Source organism: Mustela erminea, chromosome X, assembly GCF_009829155.1.
Source record: "Mustela erminea isolate mMusErm1 chromosome X, mMusErm1.Pri, whole genome shotgun sequence".
NCBI classification, from domain to species: Eukaryota; Metazoa; Chordata; class Mammalia; order Carnivora; family Mustelidae; genus Mustela; species Mustela erminea.
In genome coordinates, this window is record NC_045635.1 from 10945085 (window position 1) to 10963661 (window position 18577).

General features: G+C 38.6%; 1 protein-coding gene across 2 annotated transcripts in view; it reads right to left on the bottom strand.

Annotated features, from left to right (window-relative positions):
• The window catches only part of FANCB (FA complementation group B), a 367435-nt gene that overhangs the window by 326367 nt on the left and 22491 nt on the right, over positions 1-18577 (bottom strand). The window contains exons 7-9 of one of the 2 annotated variants that reach the window (XM_032331173.1): positions 17595-18052; positions 17239-17476; positions 16392-16710 (exon numbers count right to left, since the gene is read on the bottom strand). In XM_032331173.1, the coding sequence (XP_032187064.1) occupies positions 16392-16710; positions 17239-17476; positions 17595-18052 (1015 nt within the window). Of the gene's footprint in view, positions 1-13309; positions 16711-17238; positions 17477-17594; positions 18053-18577 lie in introns of those variants that run through there. The other variant, XM_032331172.1, reaches the window with a different exon arrangement.

Sequence of the window (18577 nt, forward strand, 5' to 3'; positions counted from 1 at the left end):
GTCATACTACTGTGGTCAAAAAAGACACGTGAGGGTGCCTGGGTGGTTCAGTGGGTTGGGCCGCTGCCTTCGGCTTGGGTCGTGATCTCAGGGTCCTGGGATCGAGTCCCCCATAGGGCTCTCTGCTCAGCAGGGAGCCTGCTTCTGTCTCTCTCTCTGCCTCCCTCTCTGTCTGCTTGTGATCTCTCTCTGTCAAGTAAATAAATAAAATCTTAAAAAAAAAGACATGTGATATGATTTCATTCTTCTTAAATTTGTTAAGACTTTTTTTGTGGCCTAACATTTGATCTAACCTAAAGAATGCTCCATGAATCCTTGAGAAGAATTTTATTCTGGTCCCATCACATGGAATTTTTTTTTTAAGATTTTTATTTATTCATTTGAGAGAGAGAGAGAGAGAACAAGCAAGGGGAGAGGTGGGCAGAGGGAGAGGGAGAAGCAGGCTTCCCACTGAGCAGGGAGCCTGATGTGGGAATTGATCCCAGAACCCTGGGATCATGACTTGAGCCTAAGGCAGATGCTTAACCTACTGAGCCACCCAAGCACCCCTGCATGGAATGTTTTGTATATGTCTGTTACGTCCATTTGATCTAAAGTGCTGTTCAGGCCCAAAGTTTGACTAATGATTTTCTATCTGGATAATCTATCAATTATTGAAAGTGGGGTACTGAAGTCCTCTACTATTATTGTATTACTCTCTATTTCTCCTTTTAGGTCTGCTAATAATTACTTTATATATTTAATTGTTCTGATGTTGGGTGCATATATATTTGCTATTGTTATTTCCTCTTGATGAATTAACCCTTTATCACTACATAATGACCTTTTCTCTTATTATATATTTGACTTAAATTGTATTTTATCCAACATAGTTATTACTGCTCTTTTTTGGTTTCAGTTTGCACAGAGTACCTTTTTTTCCATCCATTTATTTTCAGCCTACATGTGTCTTTAGGTGAAGTTAGTCTCCTGTAGGCAGCATATAGTTGGGTCTTCTTTGTTTGTTTGTTTGTTTGTTTTTATTGATTGAGCCACTTTGTCTTTTGAGAATTTAGTCCACTTACATTTAAAATAATTATTGATAGATAAGAAGGACTTACTATTGTCATTTGCACCACTGTTTTCTGGGAGTTTTATAGATCCTTTGCTCCTTCCTCTCTTGCTTTCTTCCCTTGTGATTTGATGATTTTCTATTGTGATATGCTTCGACTCCCCCTTCTCTGTGTCTTTTTCTGTATCATAAGATTTTGCTTTTGGGTTACCATGAGGCTTATACAAAACATTTTACAACAGTCGGTTTAAAGCTTATGACAACTTAATTTGCACACAAAAGCTCAACATTTTTTACTACCCCTCTCTCAATTTATATTTTTGGTGTCACAATTTACATATTTTTATATTTTGTATCCATTAACAAATTATTGTAGCTACAGTTATTTTCAATATTTTTGTCCTTTAACCTTTATACTAGTTATAAGTGATTCGTACACCACTATTACAATATTAGTACATTCTGAATTTGATTATATATTTTTTACCAGTAAGTTTTACACTTCCATATGATATCATCTTACTAGTTAGTATCCTCTCCTTTCAACTTGAAGAACTCCCTGTAGCATTTCTTGTAAGGTAGGTCTGTTAGTGGTAAATACCTTCAATTTTTGTTTGTCTAGGAATGTAATGATCCACTTATATTTAGTCCTTTTTTCATTTGTAGTCCAAACTTTAGTTTAGTCCAAACTTTCATTTCTGAAGGATAATTTTGCTGGGTAAAGTATTCTTGGTTTTCTCCTTTTAGCCCTTTGAATGTATCATCCCACTCTTTCCTGATCTGCAGAGTTGCTGCTGAGAAATCTGCCATAGGTCTTATAGGGAGGTTCCCTTAACCTGGGGCTGGGGTTCGTATGTGAGAAATTTCTTTTGCTGCTCTCAAGATGTTCTCTGTCTTTGATTTTTGACAGTTTTATTATAACGTGTCTCAGCGAATTCTTCACTTGGCCGATTGGGGACCTTGAAGCTTCCTATATTTGTATGTCCATATCTTTCCCCAGGTCTGGGAAGTTTTCAGCCATTATTTCTTTAAATAAGCTTTTTGCTCCTTTATTTTCTTTCTAGGATCCTATAATATGAATATTGCTTTGCTTAAAGTTGTTTTATAGTCCCATAGGCTTTTTTCATTCTTTTCTCTTTTTTCTCTGCTGACTGGATAATTTCAAATGGTGTATCTTCTAATTCACTGATTTTTTCCCCCCTTTTGCTTGAGCATGCTACTGAAGCTTTCTTTTCCATTTCTAAAATTTCAGTCATTTTATTCCTCTGCAAAATTTATTTGGTCTTTTTAGTGCTTTATCTCTTTGTTGAACTTCCCATTTTTTTACTTTATTGTTTTCCTGATTTTTTAAAAATTTCTAAGTTCTTCTGTAACTCTCTGAGCTTCTTTAGAACAATTATTTTGAATTCTTTGGAAATTTATGGCTCTCCATTTCTTTGGGATCAGTTACTGAAATCTTATTGTGTACTTGGTGTTGTCATGTTTCCCCGACTCACAGCAATCCATGTAGCCTTGTGGTATGTTGTCCACACATTTGAAACACACTTCTTCCAGACTTTATGAATTGACTTTTGTTAAGAAAAACCTTTGCCTGTGGGTCAGGACACGTTGGAGCATGTTGTGGCTCTTGGTCTAGTGGTATGGGACTCCAAGTTGGGGCATGTGGTACCTCTGGGTCTGGGGGTGTGTGTGCTGTCTTATCAGCTCAGGCAGCTGTTTTCCACAATGATAACTGTATGATCCTTTGCAGTAAGACATGCAAGGTGTCTGTGATGGCTGCAATGGGTGTTGGGGTAGAACCTTCAGGTCCAGAGGCAAGGGACCAGAGCTGACGGTGTGCACATGCTCAGCTGTGGGAAATGGCTACAGGTGCCTGTGTGGTGGCAGGGGCCAGTTGCTAGCATTTAAGCACTGGCAAGGGCCAACGCCAATTTCAGAGGCCAGGGCCAACTGTGGACACAGAAGCATCTGTAGGTTCCCAGGGTGTTTAGCATGCCCTTGCATAACTGCAGGGGCTAGCCAAATGTACACGCATGGCAGCAAGGTCAAGTAAAAGGAATTAGGGCCACTAACGTGCACGCATACATCTGCAGGGGCTGGCTGCAGGCATATATGTTGATATAGGCATGTGACAGGGTCAGGCCCAGCCCAGGCACCCAAGCAGCTATGAGGCTCTTGATGTGCACTCATGCTACTATAGGAATTAGTCCCAGACAAACACACACACAGAAGTGAGGATCAGAGATAGGAGTTTAAGCAAGCAACATACAAGTGAACAACTACAGGGGCTAGCCACTAGTGCATGAGGTTGTGTAGGCCTATGACAGGGGTTGGGACCAGCTCCTGGCACACAATCAGCTGTTGCTGTGCAAGCATATGGCTGCAGGGGTTAGCTGTGGGCACGTCAACTGTGCGCAATGAGCAGTGGAAAGTGGTGATAGAAATGAGGCCGGCAGCATGCAGGTGAAGGGCAGCTGTATTGCTGAAACTTCTTAAGTGGACTCCTGAGCTCTTTCGAAGCTATTTTCACTCGCGGATAGCTGTCCAGTTGTTGTTCTTTCTGTGGGGATGGAGACTTTGGTATCCTACTCCACCATCTTGGTGATGTCATCTTGTTGTTAGGCATTTAAGTTCTACAAATGATTTCAACTCAAGAATGACAATTATTGTTTTACACAATATTTATTCATATATAATTTGCTCATTGTATCTTTTCCTATGGTCTTCATTCCTTCCCACATTTTTGTTTCTATATAGTTTCATTTTGGTCCTGCCTGAAGAAATCCGTTTAATATTTTTTTTAGTATAGGCCTGCTAGCAATAAATTCTCTATGTCTTTATCTTCATTTTTGAAGCACATTTTTGCTACACATAGAATTCTAGACTCAGTTATTTTTTTATAAGCAGTTTAAAAATGAAATTCCATTGCTTTCTGGTTTCAATTGTTTCAGCTGGCTGTCAGTTATACTGTTGTTCTGCTCTTAACTACTGTTAAGATTTTCTAATTGACTTTATCTTTGCTTATCAGCTATTATTCCACAATTCACATGTGGTTTCCTACTTTTTTTCCCCCTATCTGGAGTTTTTGAGTTTCTTGAATCCTTGGTTGATATCTTTTCATCAGTTTGGAACAGATTCTCAGGTCTTTTAATAATGCATTTGTCCCAATCTCTCTTTTTCTTCTTGGAATTCAATTACATGAATTTGAGTATGTTTCATCTGTCTCTCTTCTTTTTTCCACCTTTTTTCCTCTGCTCAGTCTGAGCATTTTCTATTGGCCCATAACCCAGTTCACTAATTCCACATCCTGCTATGTCCCCTCTATTGCTAAACTCATACTTCTTAAAATTTCAGATACTGCATTTTTCAGTTCTAATCTATTTGATTATAGATTCTAGTTGTCTTACATTTTCCATCCTTTCATGTATTTTGTCTTTTTCCTCTACTTTGAGTATAGAGTTCTTATCAGCTAACTTCAGTATCAGCAACACCTGTGGATCTGTATCTTTTTTTTCTTAATTACTATACAGTCTTGCCTCTTTGCTTATGTAGATATTATTTTATTGTGTGGCAGATAGTATGTATAGAAGAACCACAGAAGTTCCATCGAAAAGGTTTCCCTTTTATTTCATTAGGCAGTTAGGTTGAGTAGTTAATCAGCTCAATACAGTTGGAAATTCAGCTTGATCAGAGACCTGTTACAAATTGAGTAAGATTCAATCTACTTCTGGTCTGTTCTTGTTCGTAGATTCTGGAAGTACAGATCTCAACCCTAGAAGAGATGGTTCTGACCTTCGGAACTTTATAGCTTAGCCCTTTAAGCTTCCTAGTTCGTTCAACTTCAAAACTTGGCAAATGTCTTGAAGGGGAAACCAGCCATGTCTTTGAAGCAAAGCCCCTCCCTGGAAGCAGTGTACAATTGAAAGAGATTTCAGTCTTCCTTTTAGAAGTTTTTGTGCTGGCTGCCCTCTTTCTTGTGTAGCCACAGAACTATGAAAATATCACATAATCAAAATTATGTGCGTTTAACCCTCCTTAATGTTTCAATTCATCACTATAGCACTATGCAACTCCTAAAAGACTGCTGACTTCTCTGTCCCCAAGCAGAACCCCTTTGCCTAGACCAAGCCTGATCCACAGGTAAACAAAAGGCTGGAAATAGCAAGTCACTTTGAACCAACTTCCCTTTTCCTGTATTTTTAATCTATCCAGTCCTTGTTTCCACAGCTTTCTGAAACCTTTAAAATGTGATCTTTGTAATGTATCCAGTTTTGCCTAACAGGAGAGTGGGCCTGTGGCAACCTATTTCATTTCACTGTTACATGAAAGTCCAGTTTTTTCAATGCTATTTTACTTTGTGTTTTGCCCACTGTGTGAAGTTGCACATGTTGTTAAATGTTTATTTGCATTTCCTTTTCTATTAATTTTATTTTAAAGTTTCTTTGTTCCCTTTTCTATTGATGTCTTTTCTTATCATTTTTCAAGACATTTTCTCTGTATTATGAATATTCATCTTTGAGAAATGTCACAAATAATGTTTTTCCACTGCTGTCTTTTGACTTTTTTTTTTTTGAAATAAAGATGTTTTGACTTTCTTTTAATGTAAACAAATTTTAGGGCTTCTGAGTTTTGTGGAATACATTGATAAGTCTTCTCCCACTCCAGGTTAACCTGGAAGGCATCCCTTGCTTTTCATACAACTTGCTTTTGTTTTCTTTCTTTATGCTTAAAACTTCGATCTGTATCAAATTAATCCTGGTAATAGGCTCATTCTCCCCTTTCACAGGTGGCTACTTGGATTTCCTAAGACCATATTTTCCTCACTGAAGTGGAATGTCATCATTATATCCTTACCTGGCAAAACAAAAAGTTGACAAATCTATGCTGATCACTGCCATTTCTAAAATTACACCTGCTTACGTGATCAAAGTCTAGAACCACTGATTGAAGAATCTCAATGTAACATGGGAACATGGAAATCCTCCCCTCTACCACATACACACACAAACACACTCCTGGTTGGCTCTTCACTTAAATTTCTTACAACTACATTTCATTTATTTATGTTTTCTTTTTAAAAAAATTACACTAATATTAGTTAAGTACCAATTACATGCATAGTACTATGCTAGACAGGATATAAAGTTGATTGAGACAGAAAATGGACTTTGCCCATAAGGAAGTTAAGAGTATGAGGTTTTACATTTTGGAGCTAACAGCCCTGATTTCAAACTGGAGTTAACCACAGTACCTGCCTATAATTACTTAGTGATTAAATTATAATTACAGTCGCTGGAAAGAAATATAGTATACTACAAAATTGTTTACAGGGGGACTTGACCTGGTCTTGGAGAGTTAGAGTTCATGAAGAAGCAAATTAAGAACTGAGATCTGCAGGGTGACTGAACATGAGGTGAAGGAGAGTAAGACTGAAGAGAAAGCAGCACAGGTAATAGGAAAAGCACATGCACAGTTTGAGGTAGAAAGCAAAATGCTGTGTTTGAAGAAACGATAGGACGTCAGTGATTAGTGTCCACAGGAACAGAAGGAGAATCCTAGCTAAGTGCATGAGGTAGGCTAGACACACCATATTCCTACCATGCCACATAGACATTCTGAGTTTATTCTAAAAGTAACATGGGAAGCTACTGAATGAACACTGAAAGAATGGAAAGATGATGAGGGGCTTTTCTGATCACATTTGTACTTTGACAATTGTTTACTGTTTGGAGAACAGGATTGGAAGGAAACAAGAGTAAAACCCTGGAGTCAAGCTGGAAAGCGCTGAAATAATCCAGGTGAGAAATAATGGTAGCATGGAATGGAGGGGTAGCAATGAAAATGGAGGGGAAAAACTTAGTAAAATTAAGATTTAGGAGGACGGACTGACCAAATCTTTATCACCAACAACCATCTGCCTTTACTCCTATACAAACATCTTGCTATTTTTTCATGGCCTTCACAATGACCCATCCACCTTCCTCCAAAGTACCCATGATTTTTTTTTTTAATTTTAAAACAAATGTAATGGATAATAAGTCTGGTATTAGTTTCCTAGAGCTGCCAAAACAAGATGTCACAAACCGAGTGGCTTAGAACAACAGAACATATTGTTTCACAGTTCTGGAAGTTAGAAGTCTGTAATCAAGTAGTAGGCAGGCTCATGCTCCCTCTAAAATCTGTAGAGGAGTCCTTAGCTTCTGATGGTTCACTGACAATCCTTGGAAGCCCCTGGCTTGCAGTTACATAAATCCAATCTCTGCCTATGTTGTCACACTGCATTCTTCCTATGTCTTCACATCTTGCAAGTTATAGACACCAGTTATACTGGATTAGGGACCCACCCTACTAGGATCTCATCTCAACTTAACTAATCATGTCTGCAATGTGACTGCAGATGTGAAAACAAAGTCACACTCTATGGTATCAGGATGGGAGGGGAGTTAGGACGTCAATGTATCTTTTTGGGGAACACAAATTCAAGCTTTAACAAATGTTTATATAAAAACGTTTAAGTAGTAGTAAATAGTGAAATGTCTCCTTCTCATAACCCAGGCCTAAGCCAATCCACACAGGGTATTCAAATGGCCATAGACCACTGTGGGACTGAAAAGTGGGCAGTAAGTCATGAGGCAAGATTTCCCTTTCGAAAAGAAGGTTCCTTGCTCTCTGTAAGTTCTTTCTGGATAGAGTGATGTGCAGATGTATACTCTGGAAGTCTTGCAGCCTTTCTGTACTGTGTGGGGAGCCAACCTTAGAATAAAGATGAGACATCCTTGATATCCTGCTGACCTGCTAAACCAAATCAACTCAAGCCTGCATACCACCCACCAGTTATAACCAGGACATCTCTTTCACTGGTAAATTTGGTTTGAGTTGGGTATTCTTTCACTATAAGTCCTAATGGATAAGGGGTGCCCTTAGGCACTGTACAATCATCATCTTTCCATTGTTCAGTGTTCAGGGTAATTTTCACTATTAGGAATTAAAGAGAAGATATCCTTCCACAATGATTATGGACATCAGGCATGGAAGATAATCTAAATTGGAAAATGTCAAAGAAGAAAGTAAGAGTCTTATGTATCCTTTGGTTTTCGCTTCATCATCAAAGATGCTGGAACACAGATAAGGTAAGGCAATACTTCTGCGCAGAATTTGTATCAATGGAAGCACAATGCCAGCAGAGAGGGATCACTTTGTATTTAACCATTCAAAAAAACACAACAGACTGTGAGAACATATAACAACAACACTGTATTTTGAAAACTTGAATTTTCCCCAACATACAAGCCTTGACTTTGACAATAAGATAGAGTGGCTTATCATCACCCTCCACCACGAGTGACGTCCATGAATCAGCAGCATCAACATCATCTCTGTGCTCGTTAGACCTGTAGCGTCAGGCCCCACCCTAGACCTGCTGAACCCCAATGCAGAGTTGAACAAGATCCCCAGGTGACTTATATGTACATTAAAGCTTGAGAAACAATGGGATATTACATTGTTAAGAGAAAGATGCACTGACAAAGAAAAATCTGTGAAGATACGCCCCCTGAAATGGTCAAGTTAATTCACTGCTTCCAGTAAAGTGGTAGCTCTCAACCCTGGATTTACATCACAATCACCTGGACTTTTACACCTTTGCCAAGGCCCAAGGCAGAACCTAGAACAACTGGATCAGAATCTTTGGGGCGGGGCATAGGATCAGCAAATTGCTCCACGAAGTCCTCAGGAGATTCCTACGAAGTCCTCAGGAGATTCCTACGTATAATAACTGCTGAGAATTATCAGTGTGGAGCAAAGGCAGAGGAGAGGAGGAGGGAGAATTAATGTTTAATGGGCACACAGTTTCAGTTTTGCAATGTCAAAAACTTCTAGAGATCTGTTGCACAACAATGTGCATATACTTAACACTACTAAACTGTACAATTAAAAGTGATTAAGACGATAAATTTAATGTTATTGTTTACTGCAATAAAATAGATAAAATCATTCAGATAATCAATTTAAGGAAACTATTTGCTTTAACCTACATGGATATATTATTTTAATTTTCAGAACAAACTTGTTTTGTTCCTTGTGTTTCTAAAAGGGTTTTGGAGTGGTGCCTGGGTGGCTTAGTCAGTTAAGCAACCAACTCTTGATTTCAATTCAGGTCATGATCTCCAGGTTGTGGGATCGAGCCCTACCTGGGGCTCTGCACTCAGTGGGGAGTCTGCTTGAGATTCTCTCTCCTCTTCCTTTCCCCCATTCACCGCCCCCCGCCCCACTAGCGCTCACTCACGCTCTCTCATTCAAATAAATAAATAAATAAATAAATCTTTTAAAAAATTAAAATAAAAAACGGTTTGGGATATAATGATTTTATGGGTTCACCGATAAGGCCAGTTTTTCATCAATAAGTATTTCAAAACTGCATGATTTAAGTATTTTAGACCCCTTTGCACTGAACCAAGTGCTCTGGTTTGAACTTCTTCACATATACGTTTCTCTCTGCACCTTCCTTTATGGGGTATGAACAGGTCTAGCAGATGATCCCTGATTCAGGCAAAATTCTGTTATGTTACAACAACACTTTAATCCACAGCTACCTCCAACATGAACACCTTCAGTTTTTATCAGATTCCCAAAAGTCCTGCTCCCCTAAACTAAGAACTCTTGCTCTCAGACGGTGCCCCTCAAGGGCACACTGCCTTACAGGGCTATTCCCATGAAACCGTGGGTATACTTGTAGGAATTATCTCAGTGTAACATGCAACTCTATGTCACTGTCCCTCCAATTAAGTTTGCAAGCTCTTTAAAACCTAAAAAGGTTGGGGTGCCTGGGTGGCTCAGTGGGTTAAGCCACTGCCTTCGGCTCAGGTCATGATCTCAGGGTCCCAGGATCGAGTCCCGCATCGGGCTCTCTGCTCAGCAGGGAGCCTGCTTCCCTCTCTCTCTCTCTCTCTCTGCCTGCCTCTCTGTCTACTTGTGATTTCTCTCTGTCAAATAAATAAATAAAATCTTTGAAAAAAAAAAAACCTAAAAAGGTTTCATGTTCATCTTTATATACTCAGCACCTGCTTATACACCTGGGCATGACAATGTATTCAATAAAAATGTCAATAAACACATGACTGAATGAAAATCTCTATATCCTCTTCCACTTCATACACCACTGATATTTTGAAATAGGTGAAATGTTTTCTAATTGGCACATCATTTGGAAGGATTAAAGCATGGCAACAATTAAAAAAGAAAATAGAATTCCACTCCTTTTCTTCTTAAGTGATGTAGTAGTCATACAGAATAAAGACCTAAGTTTTCTAGGCTAGAAAGCTTACGACTTTTCCTGCAATTCCACTCTCCACCACAGTGATTCCCTGCCAACAATAAACAGAGAATTTTAAGACCTTCTAGAGATAGCTCAAAAAGAAGTTACTTAAGGGTTATTTAAAGAACTGACACTTTCACTTAAGGAACCCCCAAATATGACGGAGCAATGGTAAATTGCAATATTTCTGGAGAGCGATGGTTCTAACAAAGACAACTGAAAGGAACTAGGAAAGAGAGACTCGGGTATTAGATATAATTGGAGGGAAGCAGCCAAAAGATAAAACTCAGCGAGGGCCATCAATTAACTCTAAGAACTTGTCCATCACAGGACTGAAGATAACATGGACCACATTTTCCCTGATATTTCAATTATATGAACAAATTTATATTTTTGTTGTATTGTGCATTTCTTATAATCTTTTCTTCCTCAGAGATAATTTCAATGTGATCTTCAAATCTTTTTTTTTAACAATAGTTGTGTTTTGTTCATATAAAACTGTCAGAGGACATGGCACTGTTCTATTACAAACTGACTTTATAAGCCATATAAGTTAGAATTATTTTTCCTACTATTTATAGTTGCAGGCTAATTCTTTTCCCTTCCAGGTGACACCAGCTATAGGAAACACCAGACCATCTGCACACCAAACCCCACCTCCCCTATTCTGGCTCGACACATGTACTACCTGTTCACTTTCTCTGAGAATTTTGCAGATTATCAAGAATACATTTGGTCCTGGCTCCCTTCAGGTACTACTGCCTGCCCCAACTCCCAAAGATTTTACACATTTACCAGAATCTTTCGAGTGTGAGAGCATATTTGTTTCCTGTTGGGATAACTGATAAGAGGATTTTATTATTGCACTTGGCATAAATAAATTACGTAGTAATTCTAAACCTTAAAACATTTCATTGGGCTTACAAAAACTACACTAAAAATTCACATGGTATTTTTGTTGTTGTTGTTATGAGGTTGGAAATGAATGATGTTAGAAAGGGTTATCTTCTGTTCCTTAGCATATGTTAAAAGGCAACTGTTCATGTTCTAGTACATTTATTTGTTACCTTTGAAAAAGGTACAAGCTCTAAATAAGTAATGCTGTGCATCTGTTTGGTATAATAGTACTACTCTGTTTCCAAAACAGTCCCATCATATCAAATCTGTTTTTCCTAGCACAAAGACTCTTAGAAAGTCAAAATTGATGAAGACTATTCTCTTCCTACTGGAGAGGATACAGCTAGGATTATAAACACACTAGATATGGTCCTTACATGTATAATCTTACCTTCTTGTCCACTACAGTTCAATTAAAATTTTTCTACAAATTAAAAATAAAAAGCAAAATTTGATTAAAAAATAAAACAGGAAACATGAACAAAGGTTAAATAATCTGACACAAATCTCTAATCCACTGAGGAAGGCATCATTGAGCAAGTGGCCTGGTGTAATACCAGAGGGAAGCTCAGCTAAGGAAGAGAGAAAAGATAAACAATTTTTTAAAAATTAAAGCCTATCTGAGTGAAATAAGTCAAGCAGAGAGAGTCAGTTATCATATGGTTTCACTTATTTGTGGAGCATAACAAATCGCATGGAGGACAAGGGGTGTTAGAGAGGAGACGGGAGTTGAGGGAAATTGGAAGGGGAGGGGAACCATGAGAGACTATGGACTCTGAAAAACAATCTGAGGGGTTTGAAGGGGCGGGGGGGTGGGAGGTTGGGGGAACCAGGTGGTGGGTATTGGAGAGGGCACGGATTGCATGGAGCACTGGGTGTGGTGAAAAAAATAGTGAATACTGTTTTTCTGAAAATAAATAAATCAATTTAATAAAAAAAAATTAAAGCCTATCTCAGATATAAACTACCATCAGGTGCAGACCTAAATGAGTTAAACTAAAAAAAAAAAAAAATCGAAAGGGAAGGCCAGGGAGCCACTGCCCAGAAAGGAAAGGAATAGGAAGCTCTTTCCCACTCTTCTTTCAGCAAGCCCAAGCAACCTGTTGCTGCAGTAACCTGTTCCTGTCCTGGGAGTCCACAGGTCCAACAGTCAATTCTGTTCTCTGGCATTCTTTTCCCCATGTCTAGCAGCGAGAAATGTTTTCAAGTGCAGTTAACCAAAACCTTGATTTCTGTTAGAGGGGATTTTTTTTTTTTTCTGAAGTAATAAGTGGTCCCAGGAAAGGGTGGGATTTAGGTTTGATTCAGCAGCACAATAAAACAATTTTGCAGGCTGTAATATCAGATTAATTCTAAGCCTAATTTCCTGTGATTTTTAAATTAGGGCCACCCACTTCCCCACAGGACTGAAAAGCTGCTTCCTCTTCCAAAACCCAAATTGTTTTAGGCCCTCAGTTCAATTAGGCCTAATTTAGGTCTTGAGCTCACCCCAGAGCAGTCACAGTTGCCAGGCAAATATCTTACATTAACTGGCTTATACTCTTCAGGACTAACCTCTGCAACTGGGGATAGGGTCTACTTTCCCAGTCACATGAGCTGTAGAAAGAAGTTTCTTGCACAAAATGAGAGTTCCGGTACAAGAAAAGGAAGAAATCAATGTGGAAAAGGCAATCAACAGTGCACCTTACACTTCCTTCCCATTCCTGACTGACTGACTGGACATCTAGTGCTAAATGTTCTAGCTGGTTACTAATGGCATGTTTTACCGGCCCATAACACCGCTTGTACTTCTGCGGTAAGTGACAGCTGCTGTGAGGACTTGGATAACTAAAGATAAAGCTTAAGATGCTAGGGGCGCTGGGTGGCTCAGTGGGTTAAGCCTCTGCCTTCGGCTCAGGTCATGATCTCAGGATCCTGGGATTGAGTCTCTGCTTGGCAGAGAGCCTACTTCCTCCTCTCCCTCTTTGCCTGCCTCTCTGCCTACTTGTGATCTCTCTCTATCAAATAAATAAATAAAAATAAAATCTTTAAAAAAAAAAAAAGCTCAGATGCTAAATAATTTGCCTAGCTGAACTCAGGACCATTACATTGGTTTCGATTATGCACAAAAAATGGGGCCAGTGAGGGCAGAGTAGGTTTCTGACTTTCTGCCCTTATGACCACTCACTGTCTGATAATGCCTGTTACCCTACTCAATAAAAAGGCAAGACAGGATTATTGAAAGAAGATCCCAGAAAGGGGCCGGACCAATGGCACAGTGAAGATATTCAACATGGCAGGATTTTATAGGAGAGGGTTATTTTGCTGAGGCAGAAAGCAACTCAAGTAACAGATCCAGGCAACTCAAAAAGGGAAAACAGAACGAACCAAAGGATTCAATTAAATACAGTTTCTGGATCAGCATTCTTTCTGTTACACCATACTGGCTCTGGAAGCAGAAGCCTAACTTTGTCCAGATGGGGTTACCTAAGGAATAGTTTTCACTCTCAAATTCTTAGAATGGAAAATAATGTTCCGCAAGTTTGAATATAAGGAAGAGAAAGGATACCTCTCAATATTTGGAACTGTCCAAGGTTTAGGCAAGAGAGAAAGCATCACATAGGTTCCTAATCTGGACAGCTGACTCTGCCTTTATCAGAAAGAGCAGGAAGAGAAGTAAGTTCATTAGATCTCTTTTAAATCTGTGAAAACTGAGTATATATAGTATAAAGAGATGTTATCAGGACAATAAAAGATTCACTTATATAGTTTTAGAATTCTAAAAGGATCTGCTCATTTTGAAAATCTTTATAACAAGGGTATATAGCATTAACTTGCTTGCGTGAACCCCCTTAATTTGGTCTAACATTTTGTTCATACTGGAGACAATACTAGTAATTACACTTTATGGGCTGCTGTACGGGTGGAGCCATACGTATGTATGGGTATGGACATGTGCGTGTATGTGTGTCTCAAGCTTACTACTGTCTGGCATATAGTTGAAATTAATAAATGTTACATTTCTTCCCCCACCCTCGACCTACTCACCGAACAGAATAACGTCATACCTAAGCTGGCTTGCATGCATTCCTTAGTTAAGAGATCAGGGGGACAACAGAAAGTTTTGTGTCTGAAAACTGTGATGTGCTCTTGTTCTAAAACAACTCATTTTCACTTCAGCGTGGATTTGGGAGAAGCATGTTTTTGAGGGGAAACTCAGAATCACGATGAGGACAGTGGTCAGAGGAATGCGCCTACGGGTACATGCAAACACTACTGAATCACGAGAGAGTGGCAAGGGCAACATTCCCTCAAACTTTGGCTGTTCTTGTTGGTAGTAAACAGGAAAAATATACCGGAGTACAAAACTCACTTGCAAAGAGGTTATTTCCTGTATATAGATGACTACTTTTTGGTTGCTTTTATAGATAAAAAATCAGCAACATACTTTTTCGTGTTATCCTAACTTTCCTACAGATAAGCTATTACAATTAAGTTTTGTGTACTTTTTGACAACCTCCATTTTTCAATTTAGTTCCTATATTTTATACATGGTTGTTGTTTCAGAATATGTCACAGGTGGTTTCAGTGTACCTACTGACACATACTGCTTCCAGATCTCCATAATTAATCCTGAAATTATACCATTTCCAGAAAGTCTGAAATCTTTTCTATTGACGTTTCAAAGAACTAGAGCTATAAGGTTCTATCTCCATCTATAATGGACTACTAAAACAAGAGGTAGCATATTATAAAGACAATCATAAAAAGCAAGACAGGAAAATAATAACCTATATTTCCTAAACCCCATCTGCAACACCAGATCATTAAGTATGAGCATTTTGAAGGCATGGCGGGAATCAGCACTTCAGAGCTGTGAGCATGAAATGCCACTTTCTATAATTATCTGTTTCTTCAACTCAGATCAAAACTTCCACCTCACTTAAGGATTTTAGAGCAAAAATAATCAGAAACATTCCTCTTGGACCTATCCTTTTGTGTCTTCCCCTCTACTGATATCCTCTTATCACTCCAGCATTCTTATTTTTCAAAAAAAAGAATAGGTTACATTTTTACCCCTTTGAAATATTTCACTGGACCTCTTAACAATCACTTTTTAACTGTTAAGTGAATTTCCACTTATTTTTAAATTTCTCAGTCTCTAAGGAGCATCAGATTCTTTAAGTTATTTTAGTTAGAATTCTATATTTTAGCTTTGCCCAGAGTTGAAATTACAAATGGCTTAAAGGCATTTTCATTTTTTTTCAAATAGCGGCCCATGTGGTATGCTTAGCTTTTTGAAAGAAATAAGCTTTTCAGAGAAATGCCCTAAAACTTTCATATTCCTATAGACTTACACAATTTCAGAGAAGCTCTCTAACAAAATTTAAGTTACCAAGGGGTTCAAAGATTTTCATTTTAACGGTCTCACCCACTCTGCAATTTCAATTTCCACAGGAGCTTGGTGTTTACAGAAACTTGTGAATCCTTCTAACCTTGTTTATCTGTTTGAAGCTAATTTTTATATGCTAGGTTTTTACTAAACAGGACACAATAAAAGGACTATTTAAGTTGTTTGAAGATTTAGACCAAAGTATTGTTAGATCACTTCTGCCTTCACTCAAGTGGTAACTCTAAGGCAGGACTTCTCAACCTTGGCATTACTGGCATTTTGGGTAGGATCCTTCTTTGCTGTGGGAGCTGCCCAGGGCCCAGTAGAATATTTAGCAGCATCCCTGGTCTCCAACTACTAGATGCGAATAGCACCCCAACCTCACCCTCCCCACCCCCAATTACTTCTCACGACCCAAAACAAATGTCTCCAGATCCCGCCAAATGCCCCTGGGTAGGGGGAGTGGAAAGAAGAAAGCAAAATGGCCCCAGTTGAGAACTGCTGCACTGAGGCATGCTATTTCTTGCATCAGTACCTACAATTCTACAGGCCTCAATCTTTATTTTTGCAGAGGAGGCATATAATGTAAAATGAAAACAAATTTGGAACCAAAATGTCCTGGTAGAGAAAACATATTTTAAAATATAATCATATTAAGACTATAATTATAAACCAGCCAGTTTCTGTGCAGCAAGGTCTGATCTCAGCTGAACCTCAGCTAACTTCAAAGTCATTTCTCTATAAAGGGCACCACTCACTTTTAGGTCTGTCCCCAACGTTCGCTTCTTTTCTCTCTGTAGTTCTTTTCTGTAGGGATGGACGTTTTCCTCTCTGTCTGATAAAGCCGCCACACCACTACTCTTTTCTTTGCTTGCTTCACAACTTTGCACCAAGTTGTTTTCAACCTTAACTAAGGCAGAAGAAAGAGAACGATGGGTAACCAATTCCTTCTCCAAAGTTAACGCCAAGTGATTAATTAGGAAATCGACACTTCCAAATTTTAGATTTTTGAAGAAACAGTTTATAGGGAGAGCTCTGATGAGATTATGAAGGCACTGGAACAAAACTGTTTGATTCCTGGAATAAAAAACCAAACACGATATTACAAAACTTGGGACAGCATGTAGCAGTTATATACAACTTACTGTAGTAATTAATACTCATTTATAAATACTCTCATGATGAATAGAACCAATAATGCCTGCATGAGAACTCTGACATAATTCAGTCTGTAGCAATCAAATATACATATCCTATACCAAGTCAGTTAATGTTTATCACTTGCTTCCTGATTATTTTTTTTCTCTGAGTAATAAGATTAATATTAGGTTCTTTAAAATGTCACTGAAGGGGAAAGGTAAGTGGAAATCATCTTAAAAGAACTACCAGGCCCTAATCAACCAAAAAAAAAAAAAAAGCCAAAAACAAACATCAGGATAAAACAGCTTTAGTTTCCACATGAGGCCACCTGTCTACTGAGGCTATACCGGGCAATGACCTGTGACGTGTCCCACAGTGACGAAGATCTCTACTGTGGAAATGGCTCTTGGACCACACGGATATGCACTAACTTCTCTGGATGTATTCCAATTTGGTATGCATTACCTGGAATAGATGATTAAAATCCCTTCAAATGGTGTTTTTTGTTTCCACTGGAAGAGTGTCCCATAGAAACTCCCTGGCATCTTGCAAAAGCAAATTTCTGGAAATTCTTTGATATCTTCACATTTCATGTATTCCTGGAGCCACGTCTTCATTGAAGTCAGAGAATAGTTGGATGATGTGATTTGAAAACAAGTTTTTTTAAACGCTGTGAGAAGTGCAAACAGATCTTCCATGTGTTCTACAAGGAAAACACGTCACAAGCTCTGTCACTGAACTGTCCATTATCACATAAAAAGAGTTCTTAAAATTTTCTAATTCAATTAGACAGATGATTAAGAAGTACCAACAAAAATTACCTATAGGTTTCTTCTTTGGAAATATCAGCAGGTATTGCCTACTTGAAAGGTCTTCTAGGCTTAAAAAAAGTCTGCCACACTGAATATAACGAGCTTCAGAAGAGTTACCGTTTTCCCTCTCCCTAATTTGTAGCAGCACAGTACAACAAAAGCTACCGAACACTAAAAGTGGTGAAAGAGATGTTACAGCAGTAACGACCTGTACACACTCTTTCTCAGGTGACTGTTCACAAACAAAGCTTTCCTCTTCCTTTTCCTCTTCCTCTCCCTCTTCCTCCTCACTGTCAACAGTCAACTTGATCCTTTTTGCATGTGATCCTGTTTCACATGGCAGTGAGCATGGTGCTGGGAAAAAATCCCTACTCAACTTGATCACCCTATTTTGACACTTAATAAGCCGACAGCTGAAGCTATGAGCTTGATCCAATAACAGTGATAAAGCCACATGATTCAGGGACCTGTAAAAAATCCAGAGTTGAGTTCAGTCTAAAAGCTCATTCTTTAAAATCAAAGAGATGATTAAATGTTACACAAACAATAACAAAATTTCTGTCTTTTCCTAGGAAACATTTTAAAACTGTATCAGAAAATCAAGTATATAAACCAAACACATTTTTAAAGATCCTGCAATAGCACTTTTCTTGAAATAGGAAAGCAGAAACACTGTAAATATGTTGAACTGTAGGAAAATAATTTTCTCAAGAGGAAGGAACGGTAAAATAATGCTGGATTTTATTTTTGAGGTAGGTTCCCCCCCTTTTTTTTTTTAAGATTTTATTATTTATTTGACAGAGAGAAATCACAAGTAGATGGAGAGGCAGGCAGAGAGAGAGAGAGGGAAGCAGGCTCCCTGCTGAGCAGAGAGCCCGATGCATGCCTCGATCCCAGGACCCTGAGATCATGACCTGAGCCGAAGGCAGCGGCTTAACCCACTGAGCCACCCAGGCGCCCCCCCCTTTTCTTTTTAAACAAGAAAAAAAGTA